Genomic DNA, 20,249 nt, shown 5'->3' on the forward strand with positions numbered 1-20,249 from the left:
AGGAGATTTCTGTTTTCAGATGAACAGTGGACCCACAGTAACATTAAAGGGACCAGCTAATCAATCCAGATTAACAAGCCCTGTGTTTGTAGATACCCCTGTTTAGTGCCCTTCTCCTCTGCTTTGAAAGTTGAAAGAAGGATGAAGAGGACTTTTACAGGATATCAAGCAGGACAAATACAACTAGAATTTCACCAGAAACTTTTGAAAAAAGTCAAGGTAACAAAAGCAACCAATCACCAAATAAATGCTGTGTCTGTCCTTGACATGCGTCAATACTGTAGGAATATACGTATTTCTTCCTTTAAGGACTGAAAATTTAAGGATCATTAGGCAACAAAAACAATGTATGAGAGATATGGAGATACGCTTACTACTGTTAACTTGGTTAAAGCATTATAAAGTTACAGAAAAAACAGAGAATGCTATATATTTCTACCCTGGAAATTGTTAAACTACAGAAGTATTGTGGTTTAAGAACCATTTTTATCCACTTAAATATTTTTAGAGCACCTACTATGTGTGAAGCATGGCAAGAAGTACAGAAACGAGAACGAATAACTTCCCTTACAGAAACTACCAGCTTAGAAAAGATATGCTAAAGATAAGACACATAACTATTGTGAAAGGAACACATTGACAGACGTCACAGGAGATTCATGTTTAAAATAGCACAGAATTCAGAAGATGAAGGGATTCTTTTAGAATGGGTGGCGGGGACGGGGGGATTCAGTCCTGAAACGTAGGGCAGAGCAAGAGGTGGGAAGACAGAGAAAGGACTAGAATGGAAGCTACTGCAAAGATCAAGCTGCAAGACTTAGCAGCTGACTGGGTACTCGAGGCAAGGGAAGAGAGGACGGAAGGACAAAGGCTAAGGATTTGGGGCTGGGAACACATGGAGCCAGAAGTGTCTGCAGGGGATCCTGACAGAGCTGTGGAGGGGACAGAAAGGCAGGGCTGGGTTCTGACAAGGGAATCGCCCACCCAGTGCTCACTGCTGAAGTCTATGTACTCCCAGGTGAGAAAGGAAAGTGTTCCTGAAAAGCAATGACATTTAGGAAAACAACAAAGAGGGAACTGAGGAGCACCGGAAGGGAAGAAAAGGAATAGCGGGAGGATACAATATTTTGAAAGACAAGCCAAAACGTTTCAAGAAGAAAGAGGCAATTAAAAATATCAAATAGCGTAGAAAGATCAAACACGAGGCCTGAGGAAGAGCCTCTGTGTACTGGCCATGAATCGATAAAGTACTTCCAAGCAGAAGCAGAACGTAAGACAGTAGTTGACAGGAGGCTCTTCCTGACTGAACTTTAGTCAGGCTTCTCTCAGCCCACTTCTTAAGGGCTCAACCTCAGACCCCAGCCTTGCCAGGCCTGCAAAGCCCAGTTTTAGCAAGAATTCCAAGTCAGTTTAGAAAGAATCCACCCTCATCCTTGATATCTGATCTCTCCTGACATCTAATCAAACTCCTCCTCCCCTACCCTAGATATCTGACCACCATGGCCTGCCCTCAGCAGGAATGGGTGGGTCAGTTTAGCAAGAGCTGCCCCTACCCTCACCTCCCCTTAGTAATTTTTCACCCACCGACCACTCCCACCCCCCACCACCAATCTGCTCCTCTGCTGTAAATCCCTACTTATTCTTATAGTCAGAATTAACTCCCATCTCTCTCTCCCTCCCCTACTGGGATAGTCTTGACATTTATTGCAATAGCCTTGAAGAAAGTCTTCTTCTTGTTCTACCAAGTGTCAGAAATTTTTTTTCTTTTACAGTTGTCAACCTTTCTTTTCACTAGAGGATGAGTGACATTCACTAAGGCCTCATAACCAGTGATGATAAAACATGGTGGCCGGGAAGAGAGGGTGAAGACAAGGGTTAAGGAGCGGGCATGCAGGAAGGGGAGGGCTATTTCAATAAATCTCTGAGTAAGAAGAGGGCCCCTAATAACTCATGACAGTGCTCAAGAGGGTTCCAACGCTGAGGGAAGGCTTTCTCACACGTACTAGGAGAGCACGGCTATAATCAGAGGGAAACGATCCAGGTTCCAGGGAAGAGGAAGAAACTAACGATACCAGACAGAGAAAAACGAAGTCCCATGCTTACTGTTTTCAGTCCTCTTGCATTGTATCTTTTTGGAAACCACCTCAAAGTCCTTCTGGAACAATCAGAGGTATTAATAAGTAATAAATAATTTTTTAAAAATCTTCCCACTTAAAAATACGAGTGCTAAAACTGTTGTTTATATCTGCTCTTCTAATGACTACACGAAAACTAACAGCAACATTCATGTCACACACAAATTTATTATTATGAGAGAAAGATTATACTGTTTTTATTTTCAGACCTCTAAAAAGGTTAAGTCAGCCATTTTCATACTGAATTCCTATTCAGTGTGATTATATTCCCCACCGCAAGGGCAAAACATGAGCAAACCAAGCTAATTTATGTGCAATTCCTTTGTACTATTGAAATGAAAAAGAACAATAGTTTAATGAAGTGGAATTTGTTATCTAATTAGACCAAATAATTTAGAAACATCTGCTGGTGGTTAGTAATTCTATAGTTAAACCTCAAAGAATCTGCTCCCAGATAGATTTCCACTTCATTCAAGCCTCTGTGAGTTTCCAGTTGGGGAATCCATATTAGAGTATGGAACCAAGGCACGATAGAATGGCACATTTACTGAATTTTTTTTTTTTTAATGAAAAGAACAAAAAATAACGACAACTGGAGGCTGTGTATCATACAGATTTGGGCCTTAAAATTAACTTCCAAATTTAAGAAATACAGTAGACTACTGTAACATCAAATATTCATTCAAACATTTACTGGTATGCATCAGACACCGTGGTGGTTAAGGACAGAAAGAAGAAACTCATAGCTTTCCCATTAGGGAACGTCACCCAATGGGGAAGACAGGGGAAGACAAACTAACCACTGTATCACCACCTGGTAAGTAGTAGGGTAGAGATGTGTATACAGCACAATGGATGCAGAAAAGGTGTAACTAACTCACAAAGACCACCTGGAAAAGATGAGTATTCAAGCTGAGTTCTGCATGATGGGTAGAGGGGAGTGAGGCAAAGAAAGGCTTGCGAAATGATGCCAGAGTCACACTGGGTACAATCTCTTCAAACTTCAAGCCGTTCAGTATGCCTGAAGCACAGTCTCTGAGGAGGAGGTACGAGATGAGGTCAGACAGGTAAGCAATGGTCCCACCTTGACAGCCTTGCATGCAAGGCAGGGAATTTGGACTTCATCTTAATGGTGATGAGGACTCACGGGAGGATTTTAGGTAAGGCAGTGAATTGTTAGACTAATAAATTTCTAAGAGGCAGGTTTGAGTTTCCAATTATAGACTCTAATAATAAGCAAGAATAACCCCCACAAAAAAGGAGGAAAAAAGATAAATGTTTAAATTGATTCAAGGTTGCTCACAGGATAAGTACATAGAATGACAGTCCACTGTTACATTTTATTCTTCATTCATTTATTCATAAACTTGGACTGAGCACCTACTGTGTGCCTGGCACTGAGCTTACCCATGAGGGCTGGGGCTAGATCTGATTATATCCTAATTAACCCCCAAAGGAGAAGTAAGCATTGCCTGTTCCCTGAGTTTTTTTTACACTTTCAGGGAGCAACAGAAAGCATCAAGTGCCCAGCATTATCAGAAGTCTGCGGTCTCCACTGCACATCCCTGAACCAGGTCTCTACCAGAGCACTCTCAGACCAAGTCTGCAGTGGCTCGTGGCATGTATTTAGCCAAGCACACAAACAGAAATACCGCAGAACCACTTTTTCAAATGGGTCAAAAGACTTGTGAGATAAACAAATGGAGAAATTCTGCTGATATCTTGGATCTTTGCTACAAGGTATAACAAAGATAACATGAGCGACATTATTTACTACGTGTCTTCAGCCACTGTGTAGAGCCTTACATACACGGTCTCATTTACTTCTGCACCAATGGGAGAAGGGAACTAAAAGCTCCTGTTTACATATAAGGAGAATGAGACTGGGACACAGAGCTGACAGCTGGCAGAGAAAGGATTAAACATAGCTCTCTTACTTCAAAATCCAAGCCCTTTCCTCTGCACTACATGCTGTGGAAGGATCCTCCACGAGCTTCCCATCTCAGTAAACCTGACGTTCTGACCATGGTTTCTGGTCAGGGCCCTACATACTCTGTGACCCCAGCACTCCTCCCTCCCCCAGGGACCTCGCTGCCCTCACCTCCCACCCCTTCCCCTCACCCCACCCCTGCTCCTTCCACTCCAGCCACCCTCTGCCTGTTCTCAAAATTGCCCAGCACACCCTACCCTGAAGCCTGTTCCATGAGGTGATCTGCCATTTTCACACGACTTTCTCCCTTACTTTCTTCACGTCTCTGCTCAAAACGCACCTTTGCTGTGAGGCCTTCCCTCCTCTCCCTGCTTCATTTTTCTTCACAGCATTAGCCACCTGGCACATTACACATTTTTTTACTGTCTGCTCTCTCCACTGCAAGACAGAAGTTCCTTGAGGACAGGAACGAATATATCCCTGCTCATATTAGGCCTTTGATTCATCCAAAACAGAAGAGTAAACAAGTCACAGAGCAGAAAAACACACCCAGGCCCCAGAGCTACTCCTCAGGGAAACCATGGAAGAGGACACTTGTTTCTGCTTCTTTCCGCCTCTTCCCAGATGTCCTGAGCTTTCACACTGCTTTGCTTATCACACCGCCACCTACAACACAGGTCCCTCTCGGTAACACCCCATCCTCCAAATAAAACCTTCTTCCACTTTTTCTTGGGTAGTAAAGCTCCCTCAGTCAAAATGCTTGCTTGTTTTACTACTTTAAGATCTTCAGTTCATAAATTACAATCATTCTTCCATGCTCTATGTAGATAAGTATCTATATTTAGCATGTTATTCATCCTAGGTAATATGCTAAAAATCCTGCATTAATTTTAATATAATGGCATAAAATTCATTCACCAGGAAAGGCCTGCAGGGGCAATATGTCAGTCAGGCAGGTGTTTACATATCCCTCAAATGGACATCTACCCACATACCTAGTACAACTATGTCAAATCCTCAAATCATCTCTGACACAGTAAAGCCATTAAAGAGCTGAAAAAACAAAGCTCTGCCTAAAAGGTACAAGAGAGAAAGAACACATTCTGAGGACTGAAGCTATGTGCTAACAGCAGACATGGGAAAAGCAGGGAAGATGAGCAGTTTAAAGAAGAGGACCATTTGGTTTTTGAGATGCCAAGTTTGTGGTCATAAAAATCCAAGCAAAGATATCAAGTTTCCCGGACAACATCCTTTTGCTGCGTGCTTTACACCATGAGATATACGAGGTCCAATGAAATCCAAAGGTAAAAAGTTAGAGTGGAAAGGGAAAGGAACCACTTTCGCGCAGCTGGATGAAGCACAATGAGCTGGCAGCAGGCCTGGCCTGACTCACCTTCCCTCCTCCCACTAATGCCTCCTTTGTTGGCAGTAACTCTTTCCAAGAAGTGCAGCTTTTCTAAATTTAAAACAACCATTCAAAACAGGTGGGGGTATTTTAACCTATCAATTTTTAATTTTGTTTTTTGTTCCTTGGGGAATCAAAGGAAAAAGACTTCCTAAGAACACAGGAAGTTCTAAAGGTTCCTGGAAATAAAACTACTCTTTTAAAAGTAGTATCTTCTGTTTTTATAGTATGAGTAAAGTAAATTTTCCCTCTATTCAATCTGACTTCATACTCTCCCGCTGTGATTTTATTAATACCATCTTATATTGAGATACACTTCACATACCATAAAATTCACCCTTTTAAAGTACCCAATGCAGTGGTTTTTAGCATATTCACAAAGTATTCATCCTGCTTTTTTTAAAAAAATATTTTGTTTGGGGTTTTTGTTCGTCTTTTGGGAGTTTTTGGGGGGGGTAATTAGGTTTATTTAGTTTTTTTAATGGAGTACTGGGGATTGAACCCAGAACCTCGTGCATGCTAAGCATGTACTCTAACCACTGAGCTATACCCTCCCACCTCGTCCTGCTTAAATATAAGGAGCTAGATTAGGAATGTACATTTGTAACTTTTTGTCAGACATGATTTTTTTTAATATGACTACTCAATGTAAAATATGGTCACATCATTCTACTTTCTTACTGTTTCCTATTCTGTTTTTTAAATACAGTAAAAAGTCAAAGTTTATGGGAATCATTTTCTATATAATAACGACTTACGATTGGTAATTGGTTGTAAGGCCAGGCGCAAGAATTTGTCTTGCATTTGGGTTTGCAAAGAACATTCAGTAACTTCATTTAGTTTATATATTGCAGATAAAAAAGTTTTTTTAAAATATATAAATATGTATTCTAAGGGAGATACTGGGGATCGAACCCAGGACCTCACGCATGCTAAGCACACACTATCACTGAGTTATACCTCACTCCTCAAATTTTTCAAAGGTGCTGTTACTGATACTTATATAAGACTGAGAAAACATCAACTAACCATATCAAAGGATATTATTATCATCACTAGATGGGCTCTGAGGAAAGCTGCACACACCCCAACCCCAGCAAGGAATTCTCTGTTATGGCTGCTCTCAAGATGAAGCAAACTATTAATACTTAGGTTAAACCAATCTGATGAAAAATGTATAACTTATTATACTCTGTCATTCCTTCAGAACTATTATTATATGATATATAAAACATGATCAAACAGTATTTTTTTTGACTAATTCTCTTATGTTTGCTTTAGCTTAATCTAAAATATGTATTCTCAATGGAGGGTAAGACTGCCCTCAAGGGAGCAAAAATTGGCTTTTGGGGATCAAAAAACTTCCTCCTTTTATGCATAAGGCATATATACATACAGTCCATAAACAGAGTCTCTGTTATCAAAGTTTCATGGAGATAACTAAGAAAAAATGTCTAAAAGGCTTCTTATGGAGGGTGATTTTTAAAAAGGTTGAGAAATACTGATCTAAAAGAATCTGAAACCCTTCTTGACAAATACGTCAAATTTTTGTAATTACACCTATCACTATATGCTATCCTCAAAGATCAGAATGCTTATAAGATGATTATTTGCAGGGACAGATGTGACTCAGACTGCATCAGCAATATTCCTCTTACACTGTACACAGATGGTGACTAGCATAGTTATAACAACTATAATTCTTTTATCTCTCCTACATAGTATCAAATCTCCAAACATTAAAAAAAAATTTTAAGCTTAAATACTAAGTTTTTGACACCAGTAAGAGAAGAGATATGGACAGGTATTTAAAGAAAGATGATGATTTTAATGACAGCTGAAAAGATGAAATGAAAAGTAGCTAGGCTCTCACCATTGGACCACCCTGCTGCTTAGGTAACTCCTCATATTTTTTGATGAGCAACATCGGAAAACTAAAACTGTCAGCAGAGACTGTATTCAAGTGGGACTTTCCTACAAAATTAGCTTTTGGTCAAATAAATCATACTGAAGATATGTAGTTGTCTTTTTAAAAATAAATTTTAATGCCAGGACAGTCAAGGGAAATCAGAAAATTTCCTGTCTTACAAAGAACACTCCATTCCCATTTAACTGCTCCAAAGGACCTCTGCAAAGATGCCCACAGGCAGGTGTCAGGATAGTGAAAGATGCCAAATGAAGCAGCATAATGAAAGGTTTCCATGGCAGGAGAAGAGTCTGAGGCAAGACAGAAAGAAATTACAGTGCAATCCTAAATATCAGAAGTGATCTATGGCGGTGATGATGGTGACTAAACAGTAATAAGAAGGAAAGCAAAAAGGGCGAGTGGGGGCAATGCCAGAGTCAATTCCACCCAGATAGAGGAGAGTTATTCAGGTTTAGCGAAACCAGCTGGACTGTAACTGAGTTCCCAGTCTCATCAGTTGGTCTGGGCTGTAACCCAGAGCTCCGTTTAGCTATCAGTGACAGCAGTTCCTGCCAAGGGCTGATGCTTTCTCACCCAGCTGTCGAGGAGGGCTCTACTGGTGTGGCCAATCAGGACACTCTGTCCAGCACACCAGCTACAAAGTCCTAAATTAAACGATCTGAGACTTTCCTTCTAGACCAGCAATTATTAGACAAGATGTGCTTCTCCGCAAGAGAAGTTCTAACAAGACCTAAATGTAACTAGCTAATTAGGTGCTATAGTTCTGGAACATAAGCTCTCAAAACAGGGACCATGTTTCTTGCCCATTGCTATAGATGTTTGTTGAACAAATGAGCAAGGTAAGGTGAATAATCAAATATGAACTACATTTGGATATTTTTCGGATTTGAGGATTTTAAAACTATTTGTATTGATGCTGATGATTGATTCACCTGAAACATAAAGAAGAAAAATGCTTGCAAATTTCTGAAACTTCAACAATGCCCATTTTCAATTCCCAAATGAGACTGTAAAATCAGGAAGGACTGGGGTCTGGTTCTTCTACCAAGGAATAAAAAGGAAATTTGCATTAAGCAGTGAAGGGGATTAATAGTGAAGACAATAGATAAGGTCTTCACCCTTCAGCTTAATTTGGCAAGTATTTTATTGAGCTCCTGCAACATACTTGAGTGGAAAAAAATTAAGCATATGTAAATTTTAAAAATTGTATTAGGTAATACTAGAGGCTCTCATTTTTAAGAATGAATCTAAGTTTCACTGACTTCCTATAAAAAGAACAATTATAAAAATCCTGGAAAGAAATCTAAAACACAGAGTAAAAAAACTAGACTCAGTTGCTGGCAACTATGCCCTGAATTGTGTCCCTCCAACAAATTCGTATGTTGAAGCCCAACCTGCAATGGCATGGTACTTAGAGATGGGCCTTTGGGAGGTGCTTAGGATTAGATGAAGTCATGAGGGTGGGGTCCTCCTGATGGAATTAGTGCCCTTACTGAGAAGAGACCACTATGTGAGGACACAGCAAGAAGACGGAGGCCTGCAAGCCAGAAAGAGGGCCCTGACCAGGAAGTGAATCAGCTAGAACCTTGGTCTTAGACTTCCCAGACTCCAAAATTGTGACAATAAATGTCTGTTGTGTAAACCGCCCAGTTTTTGGTACTTTACTATAGCAGCCCAAGTAGACTTAAGAGAAGGGCTTAACCAACTAACACACCCAAGAAACACAAGACAGGGTCCTGGCAGTGGTTACTCTGGAGAGGCTTAGATAGAAACTGTATGGAGCTCTGGCTTTGATGACTGATAAGTCACGTTTGTCTGATTTCTTGTTCCTTCCTTTTCCTTACTATTTCACAGAACTTTATCTCATTGCCCCTCTGTTCTAGATTATTAAGCTTAAGTACAGGGGTAGAGCACGTGCTTAGCATGCACAAGGTCTTGGGTTCAATCCCCATTACCTCCTTCAAAAATACATAAATAAACCTAATTACCTCCATCAAAAAAAAAAAAAAGTAAATACAAAGGGATATGAGGTACTTTTAACTAATACCAACTAGTTAAATAGCAGTTATATCTAAAATAAAATACATTTCTTCTAACACTTGGGGACCACTCTTAACATATTCAAAAAACTATTTTGAATTGGCTAATTTGAGCAAATCTAGTATTTATCTTTAATACAAGAGTTGTCAAACTTGAGTGTGCATAAGAATCAGAGGGCAGTCCCTTTAAAATCCTCTTCCCCTAGAAATGCAGTTTCTGTAAGCCTCTGGGCAAAGGAAGCTACATTTTTAACAGACACCTCAGATGACTGATGAGTGGTGTGCAACCACACTTTTGAGGTCAAGTGTGCGCTGTCATTACTGAAACAATAGTCTCTGCCCACAGATGTACTTTGCTTTATAACAGAGAAATGTTCTTTTAAAATGCAGCCAAATTGGAATTTGTAAACTAAATTCTATTTTTCCCACAAGTTGACTTTAAAATTCTAGAGATACTTGGTTTATTCTGAGGGGTGAGGATGGCTTCTCATACCTTCTTCTAGAGGTCAAATTCCATGCTCTTCCTTTCCTGACCTCCACCCTCAGCAGCTGAAGATTTAATAACTTAGGAATTCATTTAAAAGAGCCTTATCACATACTCCACTTCTCCCGTTTAGCTGTTTTATTCATCAAGAATGTAAGTCTTTTAGAAGTTGTGGATTTGTAAATCTTACCTTTGAAAACCTTGAAAATGCAGACTATCTCTTTAAGAAGCAAAACGAATTTAGTCAATAGCTTTAAAGAGAATTTACTTCAGTAGATCTTACTGCTATGGATTAGCTGTAACAGTATAAGATAAACACTTCAGCAAAAGAAAATAACAACTATGAGTAAGGCCTTCTATCATTTTTAACTTCTGTACCAAAAGAAGTCCACACTTAAGGAAATACTTTGACTAAGTAATGTAGATTAGATACAAAGTATTGGAAGACAAGAGATTTTTATTATTTCTTTCAGAGAAAGAAGAAACATTTTTTTAAAGTTCTTATGGAGAACCAACACCAAATAAGAAAGGTCATTTCTGCTACTGTGGGTATTTGGGCAAAGTAAACAGCTCCAGACTGAAGACTGGCAAATTATGCTCTAGGCTGTTTTGCCACAAAAAGGCCATGTGACCTTGGGAAATAATCTCTCTGGGTCTAAATTTAACTTGTAAAATAAGATGGCTAAATAAAAGTAACTCTGATTCCAGCAGATTAATTCACTCTGAAGTATTTATATCAAAAAGCATTGTGGCATTTGATGCTTGCAACGTGCTTGATTAAATGACATTATTAAAATGTAACTGGAAACTTGATATTGTGAGTAACTTACTAAGACTGCCCTTATAGCTATCAGGTACATATCACTGTATTTTCTTTGAAAAACTGAATACTTTGTACGTCTAAATTTTCACATACTGAGTTTTCTTAAAGCAAGGTACATATGTACCAGAGTCTGTTTTGGTAAAAGAAAAGTATTTTTTCAGTCCTTCTTTCCAACCTATTGTCATTACAGACTTGGGGAGGGAGGAGGAACACCTTGATGTCTTAGTCACTGAAACAACAGTGTTACAGTAATTACATCACAGAAATAACATTTCTTTCCTAAAATATTCATATTCTCCTGAGGTTACTTATCTTCAATACCAACTTTCTTCTGTCTGCTCTGCTATTTGTTAGAGCAAACATTTTCCATTTTAACAAATACTAAAATAAGTTCACCACTTACTCCTGTTTTCAACGGAATATACTGAGTCCAAAAAAATTCCCCCCAAATCCAACAGGAATCAACACATGCATCTGGCAACTCCAGGTAGGTTGGGATGCACAGACATCTTGTTCCAAATAAATAAACTTTCCAGGATCTTTATTTACTGACTTGGAAAACATAAATTTGGAAACAACCAGCTAACTTCGCTCCCAAGTTGGCATCTCAGAGAATCCTCCGTTTACAAGCATCCAAGACCTCAGAGCCTCCCAGCCCAGAATTGGCCAGGGGAGCACACGCCCATCGGCCCTGCCTGGAGAGGAAACAATGGGAGAGGCGCGAGGGAGCGAGACCGGCGCCCCGGGCGCCCCAACTCCGCGGCCCCGGCCCGCGCCCGACACCGCGCGCCGCGTCCCATCCCCGGGCGTCCGGGCGTCCGGGCCCCCGCCCCCCAGCCCCGGGGCGCGGCCCACCTGCGGCGGCGCCCGCAAAGCGCTGCACTTACCGAACAGGGTCAGGGCCATTGTAAAGGCGCTCGCCAACTGCTCGCCGCCGCCCGCCGGTCCACGCGCTCCTCCCAGGCCGGCGGGAGATCACCGCATCCGGCCGACGCGCTCACACCTCGGAGGGAGCGGGGAGTCGGAGGGGCGTGGTAGGGACGCGGACGCGTGGGGAGGCTGCAGGCCGGGAGGCAGGGGGCCGCTGCAAGAAAAAGTTATTCACACGTTATTGTCAGGAGTACCCCGACAGGGGGGGACCCGCTAGCCCTCGGCGAGCCGGCACTTGTCGCTGCCCTACACTACGCCGAGCGCGCGCGGGCGCCGGTACCTGCGAGGCGGGGAGGCTTGGCCACGGCGCAGTGGCAGGCGGAGAGGCGGCGCCGCAGTGGCCGTGGCGGCGGCGGGGAGAGGAGCAGCCTCGCAGAGCCCCCGGCGGGGCGCGCTCACTCCGCATCCCGCGGCCTCGCAGACGCCATCTTGCGATAGCGTCTCCCACTGGATCCGCTGCCGCGCCTCCTCCCGCCTCCCCCTCGGGCGGCCGAGCCCCGTGCGTTCCCATGGCAACGGGCGCGCGCGGGGGGCGGGGGCGCGCGCCCCTCCTGCCCCGGGCCGGGAGGAGCCGCCGGGAGAGTCCCGGAGGCGGCCTCCTGAAGCCCGGCTACGGCGGGGGTGGTGTGCGTTTTAGCTGAAATCCCAGGGTTTTTGCTGAATGGGGTTTCAGGAGGTGCAGAGAGGAGAAAAACTGAGCTGTTACTCGAAAGAGGAAGAGTCACTGGAGGATGTTCCATGAATACAAGGACCCAGCCAGGGTCATCTAGGGATTGGGTTCGTTTGAGGATGTATCTCTCCCCTGGCGCCCTCGGGGTTAATAGAGTCTGGAGCCCTTGACCTGAGGCTGCAGGACTCCGGGAAGGGAGCCCGGAGTCGAACAGAGACACTGAATATTGCTTTCCTCTCCATTTAGACTTAGGAGCCAGTAGGAGTAGTTCTGATCAGATCGTCATATGTGAGGAAACAGGAGTCGGTTAAAAAGCATCTGGGAATACCTAAAGTAATTTGTTACAAGGTCAATGCTCAAACCTAATCTTCTTTTTACTTTACACCTCTTTGATATTGTCTCAGGAAAAGTCAACACTCCCCACCGATTGGCACGTCTCCTTTACCACAAAAGATTGTTCCCCTGAGCTTTCTGCATTTATCTGATAATCACTGGCAACATCCTTCTTTCTGTGATGTTCTCTGCTCGCCTCTGCCTTTGCCTTAATTAACGAGAAGCTATATAACGCCTTGAGATTATCGGCCAAAAGATATTCTTGAAAAGCTCGGTTATGATGGGTTTTTGTCGATTTCACTTAATGTATTCAAAAATACAGTATTCTCTAGTTGTTATATTTGTTCCCTGGTTCTTTGTTTCTTTGTTTGTTTTTTAATGCCTCCCTTTTTCTTGTTTCTCTGATTAGGGATTTGATACTATTCCAGCATCTAATCATGTAGATTTCTCCTTTGGTTCTCCTTTCTTCCTAGATGCATCTTTCCTCTTTCAATTCCTCAGATGCCTTAATGTCATTTTCCTCTTCTCTCTACTTTTCAACGAATTATTTTAAGAATATTATATAAATACCTTATATTTATCTTAAGGATCAAAATCATTAAAAAAATGAATATTACTACTTCAAATAGAACCATAGTTAATTCATCATCCTTTTACAGCAACCTCAAACGTCAGAAGAAAAAGAAAAGCCGGTTGCAAGGAGGAGCCAGTCTTTTGTTTCACATCAGTTAACTCGAGAAAAAATAGGTAACATAATTCAACACTGATGAGCAAATATTTAAGATGCTATATGTTTGCAATGTTCTGATGTAGTAAAATGGCCCTCCTTTAGCCACTAATATCAAAATAAATCTTGAAATCCCCAGAATTTTAAATCTTTAAGGAAAAGGACTCTTGATTTTGAGCAGCCTTTCTGCTCATGAAAAATAACAAACACAGCTCACGAAGAGAGATGAAAAACTCAAGGCGGCTTTGTGGGACAGATTTTATAACCACGTAAAGATTGCAGTTGATCTGCTCACAACCAGATAAATCAGAAACTAAGACACCATTTACTCTCTCAGTCAGAGGGGACCTGACCACCATTTACTCTCCAACCTTTTGGGGACCTAATTTCCCTTTGAGGCTCTAATAAAAATACTGTCTCTCTTCCTGGAAAAGTGTTTATGTACATACAAACACTCACGAAAATGTTTTTGCACACTTTCAGGGGGATTGTGGACTAATCAGAGGATCTTAGGTTAGCCTCCAGATACCCTTTGTAATCTCTGAAAGTTTTTGCCTTTATAATTAAATTTTTTAAAATTCCCTTTTCACACAGAAGCATGGAATTTTGAACAGAATGGGACCAAAATCCCTTAATATACAGAGAAACACTCTGAGGGTCCAGTGGTCAAAAAAGTTTCCCAAATGTGTACACCTGTATGGTGGCAGAACTAATAGGAAAATCTGAGGCATCTGGTGTTCTCCTTGACTACCTCCCCCTCTCTCCACCTGCCACCGATTTAAAGGATACATGGTTTGAATTTAAAAAGAAAAATCTGTTTAGTATTAGAAGTAGAGTTGCAAGGAGGGTATTTTGTCCTCAGTCATTTTACATGTTTGGGTCTTCTTGTAGTTTGAGAAGTTGAATTTTGTTCAAAAGTATCTTCATTCACATGCTCTTCTACTCAGAACTATGTGCCCAATCAGCCCAAGAGAGAAAAAGTGCTTTTCTCTCCTTTGGTGAGCTCTCGTAGAGAGGTAACAGAACATCAAGGTTTTGATGCTACAATCTCAGCTTGTTGGTAATTCTCTCCATCCTTTGGAGGAGTGAATCAGAGAGAAATTAACAGTCCTGTGTTCAGACTTGGGGTCAGGTGAGGACTGTCTTCCCCTCCCCTTCCTCTTCTCTGTACAAGTCTTGGCACCCCCATACCCAACACACACACACACACACACACACACACGCGCGCACACACTGGAACAATACAGCTGAATGTTGCCATGTTTCCCTTTTTAAGTATCTAGCTTTCCACAAGTCATTCTTTCATTTGACTTCCTCATGGTTTGATGCTCTACCAAAATGCTTTCCGTACTTGATCAAAGTGCTATCTCTTGAAAATCATTTGTATAATGTTGTATTACCCACTGAGGACTAGAGTGTATTTCTTTTCTCACTTAACTGGAAATAAAGCAATCGCCTTTTTGTTACAGATTCAATGTAAGGAAGGGCGTTAACCACCTGGGGGTGATTATGATGGGTGGTGCTTTAGATTGTTTATGAAAAAGGATGAAAAATGAATTGGCTTTTCAAAACATTTATGTCTTCATTCAAAAATTTAATTTTGTGCTTAACACATAAGCACCTAGGAGGACCAGATTTGCTTGCTCTGTTACTAAACAGTTGTTAGATTTTAAGACCAATGTTTTCCTCTTTCTCATTCTTACCTTCCTCATTCATAAAATAAAGGGATGGGACTAAGTTATCTCTAATGTTCTTTTTAGGCTTAGCTGTCATTCCGTGACATTTAAAGTACTTAAATCAACTAGATTATGGATAAAATAGAGAAGACTTTTTAATTTGAATATTCAGTATATTCAAAGTGTTGGTGTATCTAGTAAATCTAAGAGTCTTACATCACAGTTTCATAAATACCTAGAGCGATTAAGAAGTAATATTAGAACATTGATACCGTAATTTCATCTGTAGTATGTTATACTAACATTATATTTATTGTATAGAGAGCAACCTTTTTTTCAGGTTTAAGAGGATTAAAGTTCAAAGTATGCGTTGAACAATCCATTTCAAATTTATTAAAAACTCTTTCTCATTTTTATTTAAGTTTTGTTGACTAAACAGAACTTAGACAACACTTTGAATTGTTTTTTCTACATTTCTATCTAATGACTTTTCACAAGTTTTTTGGGTTTTCTTTCTGTTACTCATTCCCATTGGTAAACATTGATTTGTTCCTCAGTTTTGAACGAAGCAGAAATAAGGCAGTTTCTGCCTCACAATAACAAGTTAAAATTATAGCACTTTATCATGTCAACACAGCTTTAAACACTAGGAATACCAGTGCTGTTAGCACAGTTCCCAAAATAGTGCAGGTTTGCTCTTCAAGAAAAAAATCACAGCACGTATTTTGCTAATGTGATAGAATCTTCTATTCCTCAGTTATACTGATTAAGATTTAAATTATTTATTTAAAATAGTCACAATATATGACATTCTCTTCTATGTTTATATTACCAGTTGAAGTATTTATTTCCATAGTGTGAATTTGTTTAGAGTGGATCTGGTCTGTTTTTGATAATGTTTTCCTTAAACACCTAATCTGGATGAGCTCCCCCACCCTGCGCCCCAGATCTGTGGCTTACCTGATGCCTGCCTGCGCTGTGTGGTTCATAAACAGCACTTTCACAGGGCAGAGCCATTTACATACAAGAAATGGAGGCAGCATTTGTCTTGAATGTAAGGATTTAGACCATGAAATTTTTCAGGGGAAAAAAAAAGAATATTTATGTCATAAATTGCAAAATAGGCCTTCAAGCTTAAATAATTCAAACTAAGGTTTAGGAGAATTAATTGTGTTCTACTGACCACCAGAGGGTGCCTAAATTATGTCCGTAGGAGTGATCTTGGCTCTTAGAAATGAAGTAAAATTTGAAAAGTACATAAGAATCCTTAAAAATTGAAAACGTTCTCAGTTCCCCTCCACAGTGTGCTTCTTCCAGTGGCAGAAGATAATCCCACCAAAATTAGGCTAAGTGGGGAGATGGCTATTGACTGGCTGGGCACAGATTTGGAATAGCATATTACTGAGAAATTGCATATTACTAAGCAGTTTGCTTAGTCTTTATTATATCACTTTAAAGTGAAAATAAACTGTGGAAGGGCTGTGTGTGTGTGTGTGTGTGTGTGTGCGCAGGTATGAAAGGAGGGAAAATTGAAATTCAAAAGCAGAATGAAATGGTTTTCTATCCCTGATTCAGGATAATCGATTTCTTGTTAATTGCTCAGCTTAAGAGGAAATTTTAGTTCAGCAGGTGATGACCACAGGTATTACTATGAACCCTAGGTGAGAATCTTCGAAAAGCCACAGGTTCTATTTTTTAAATTTTGTGGTAGAATTAATTTTGACATGTCAAAATGACCACTAGTTTCAAGTGACCAGGGGAAAAAAAGGGTAAAAAAAATCTGTTTTTAATTTGTTTTGAATACACGTTTAAAATAATACTTATTTCTTGGTAAATAGTATAGCAGATCTTTTGGAAAATTTTTATAGGTTTAAAATCAAATACATTTTCAAATACACATTAGATAAAAGTACAGCAATTACAGCTGCTCTTAAGTAAAATTTTTTGTTCTGAACTATAATCATAGTGTAATACTTTCAGCCAGCATTTCCACTTGTGTGTATTTTTCTGAGTTCACCAGGCTTATCTAAGCACAGTGTAGCTAAATGTCTATTTGACTTGAGCAGTTGGATTTCTGCCAGATTTTGTTTTCAAGAGGGTGTATAAGAAGATTTGGCTACAAATCAAACCTCCCTAATGTGGCCATGGGTTTTCGGGTTAATGTGGGTGTCCACAATAAGATGACTTATTCAAGTTGATTACATTGTGAGTTATAAATCAGCAAAATAGCTATGAACTCTGGGTGAGAATTACACAATCTCTAATGAAGTAACAAAGCTGAAAAAGAGAGAAGTGTATTTCCATGATTAAAAACACAATCTAGGCTCAAACCTTGTCTATTCCTGTGATGGATTTGTCACAAAGCTCCTTTGTATCCTCTTGTAAAATAGGACTTGTATCAGACATTTAGGACGATATACTGATTGGAATTTAGCCATCCATCCTTCACCCCATCAACAAATATTTACTGAGTACCTATGATATAGCAGATGTGCTAGATTCTGGCAAAGGAGTCAAAGATATATCAAACATGTATCCAGATCTTTAAAATTTTGCAGACCCTGGGGATAAGACTTATAAAAGTAACAATGACAGGACCACCAGAGGGGTACAGATGAAATACCATGGGAGTTCAGAGGAGAGAAAGATTCTTTCCAGCTGATGAAATGGATAAAGGCTTCATAAAGGATGGAGCTGTGCTTTGAGGTATGGACGGGGATTAGGCAACCAGAGAAAGGGAGGGGCGGGGTTTAGATAAGAGGAAGGCTGTGGGCAATCCTAAGAGAAGAGTTGCAGACGGGACAGTTTGGCGGCAGCCAGCACTCAGGGGAGAAGAGGCTAGACATGTACGTTGGGGACATATGTAGAAAGCCAAGCTGTTGCATTGATGCTTATTATGTTATCTGAACCCTTGCAGTTCTTCAAGTACTTGAGGCAACTAGAAATTTGAATTCATTATGTAAAACTCTGGCCTCAAATTTTTAATTGCCCTGTTTTCCAGTAACAAATTGAGTACCCACCAGTATCTCTAACTGTGTGTGTGTGCTATTGTTGTAAGCTTACAACTTAAGGCACAATAGCACAATATACCCTTAAGGCGCAGTTTTTCATTACTGATATAAGTCTATATTTTAAAGTCTTCCTGATAATTTCTGACTTTTTGGTCAACTTCCAGTCAGACCTTATTGTATCATCATTATTTTACTCCATAATGTGGCTGACAAAGAGCTTCTACCAAGTGTAGGAGTCACATCAGTTCTGCCATTTCTTTCATGTTTACTTGTGCTTGTATTCTTAGTATGATTTTCAGGGCACGATTTCTTTGAATGCATCTTTTTAAGACAGGTGTCCATTTGGTAAAGATTAGTTTAGATGAAAATCATATAACATAACCCATAAAGCCAATTGACTTGGCTGTGTAAATAGCAGTACGTTGCAATGAGCCAAATGAGAAAAGACGAGGCAACTGCATTGTTGACATCACCTCACCGTGGAACTCCCTTTCTTTCCCAGGATAACTTGCACATAATGCGTGTGAGGTGGGGATTCCCAACATACAAACTGAGTAAGGGAATCTGTGTCAATCTGTACATAAAATACTAATAAAGCTTAATTTTCTCCTCACTTAGAAAGATTGATAACTATACACAAAGTTCTAATTTTTCTTTCCATCAGGCAATGGAAGTCTTGCATACCCTCTGGGGGGCGCGCACTGTACTTTGGAGATTGCTGGAGACACTGGGAAACCAGGGCAAGTATCCGTGCAGAAGAATGAATCTGATATCTGTGAGTAGAATAGGTTGAAAGGAAACTCAATGACAGTGGCTCTCAGTTCAAGCCCTATCCACCTAAATATTGTAATTGTTACCAAGTGCTAAGTATTCTGGTCTCCACTTTGAGTGAGCCTTGCTTTCAACAAGTTCCAGGAGATGTTACTCAAAACTTCAGATATCTGGGGGGAAATGAGGCTAAACTTTAGAGAGTCAAGGGTGGAGAGAGAGAATACTAGCCATAAAGAAATGAAAGACTAGCACTAGAGTGAACCCTCCACAACTTAGAATCCAAGCATGGTGGGAGAAAGAGGTTTTGAATATTTGTTTCCTCTTGATATTGATGGAAACATAGCCTATAAAACATGTAGCTCATGAGCCACTGAATTTGACTAAATCCAGAGTTGAAGGCTACCTCCCTAGAAGTTCTCCAATACCACACTGCATTTTGGAAAACACTGGTCAGAAAGATCTGGCTTCAAACCTGGGCTTCACCTCTCACCATCTATGTGATTGGGGGCAGGTTTAAATATTTTAACTAACAAGGTCCTACTGTATAGCACAGGGAACTATATTCAATACCTTGTAATGGCCTATGATGAAAAAGAATATGAAAAAGAATATATTATATAACTGAACCAGTATGCTAACACAATGTTGTAAACTGACTACACTTCAATAAAAAGAAAAATAAACAGAAATAAATAAAAAGGAACTGTAGCCTTGCACTTCACAGACTATTACAAGATATCCACCTTAAACCTCACAGGAGCGCTTCTTAAAACCCCTGTCCTCTTTTTCTGTCACAGCCCACAGCTGTTCTGGAGCCGAGCACTCTCAAATCTCCCAAATTCTCTCCCACTCCTCAGCCTGTACTGCCTCCCTGCGCTCTCCCCATCCCTAATTTCTATGGTACAAAGTGATCTCTCTGGTTTCTGTCTACTCTCTCCTTAACCTTCAGCTGGTACTTCACTATACAGGGGATCCAGGAACTGGCCCAGCAAGCAAGAATCTTCCTCCCTGACCTCCTGCCTTTCAGTTTTAGTCTTTCTCTGCCCATTATGTTGATTTTGTACCAACACACACACACACACACACAAAAGCATAGAAATCTGGTCTTTTCGTTAGAAGGTGAGATGGTAAGACAAAATTCTTGTAAGTTTAAAATGAGTGCCAGAAACTGTGTGAAATACTTTTGCATACATTTTCTCATTTGAACATCACAGAAACCGTGTGGGATAGATCTTAGAATCCAGGACTTCTAACTCAGAACTTCAATCCTTGGGTGACTGGTGCATGCCACCCTTCTCTAAAGAAATCTAGGCATGGACACATTTTTATCACTGGTATATTAACATACATTGTTATAGTCTGCTCATTGAGGACCTTTATTGTAAAAG

General features: G+C 40.5%; 1 protein-coding gene across 3 annotated transcripts in view; it reads right to left on the reverse strand.

Moving 5' to 3' along the window:
• The window catches only part of CHN1 (chimerin 1), a 192,883-nt gene that overhangs the window by 161,308 nt on the left and 11,326 nt on the right, over positions 1-20,249 (reverse strand). For 2 of the 3 annotated variants that reach the window (XM_074363915.1, XM_074363913.1), the window contains exons 1-2: positions 11,954-12,142; positions 11,631-11,827 (exon numbers count right to left, since the gene is read on the reverse strand). Coding sequence is in view for 2 of the 3 variants with exons in the window: in XM_074363913.1 (XP_074220014.1) it covers positions 11,631-11,649 (19 nt within the window). In the remaining variant the exon portion in view is untranslated. Of the gene's footprint in view, positions 1-11,630; positions 11,828-11,953; positions 12,143-20,249 lie in introns of those variants that run through there. The other variant, XM_074363914.1, reaches the window with a different exon arrangement.

Source organism: Camelus bactrianus, chromosome 5 (assembly GCF_048773025.1).
Source record: "Camelus bactrianus isolate YW-2024 breed Bactrian camel chromosome 5, ASM4877302v1, whole genome shotgun sequence".
NCBI classification, from domain to species: Eukaryota; Metazoa; Chordata; class Mammalia; order Artiodactyla; family Camelidae; genus Camelus; species Camelus bactrianus.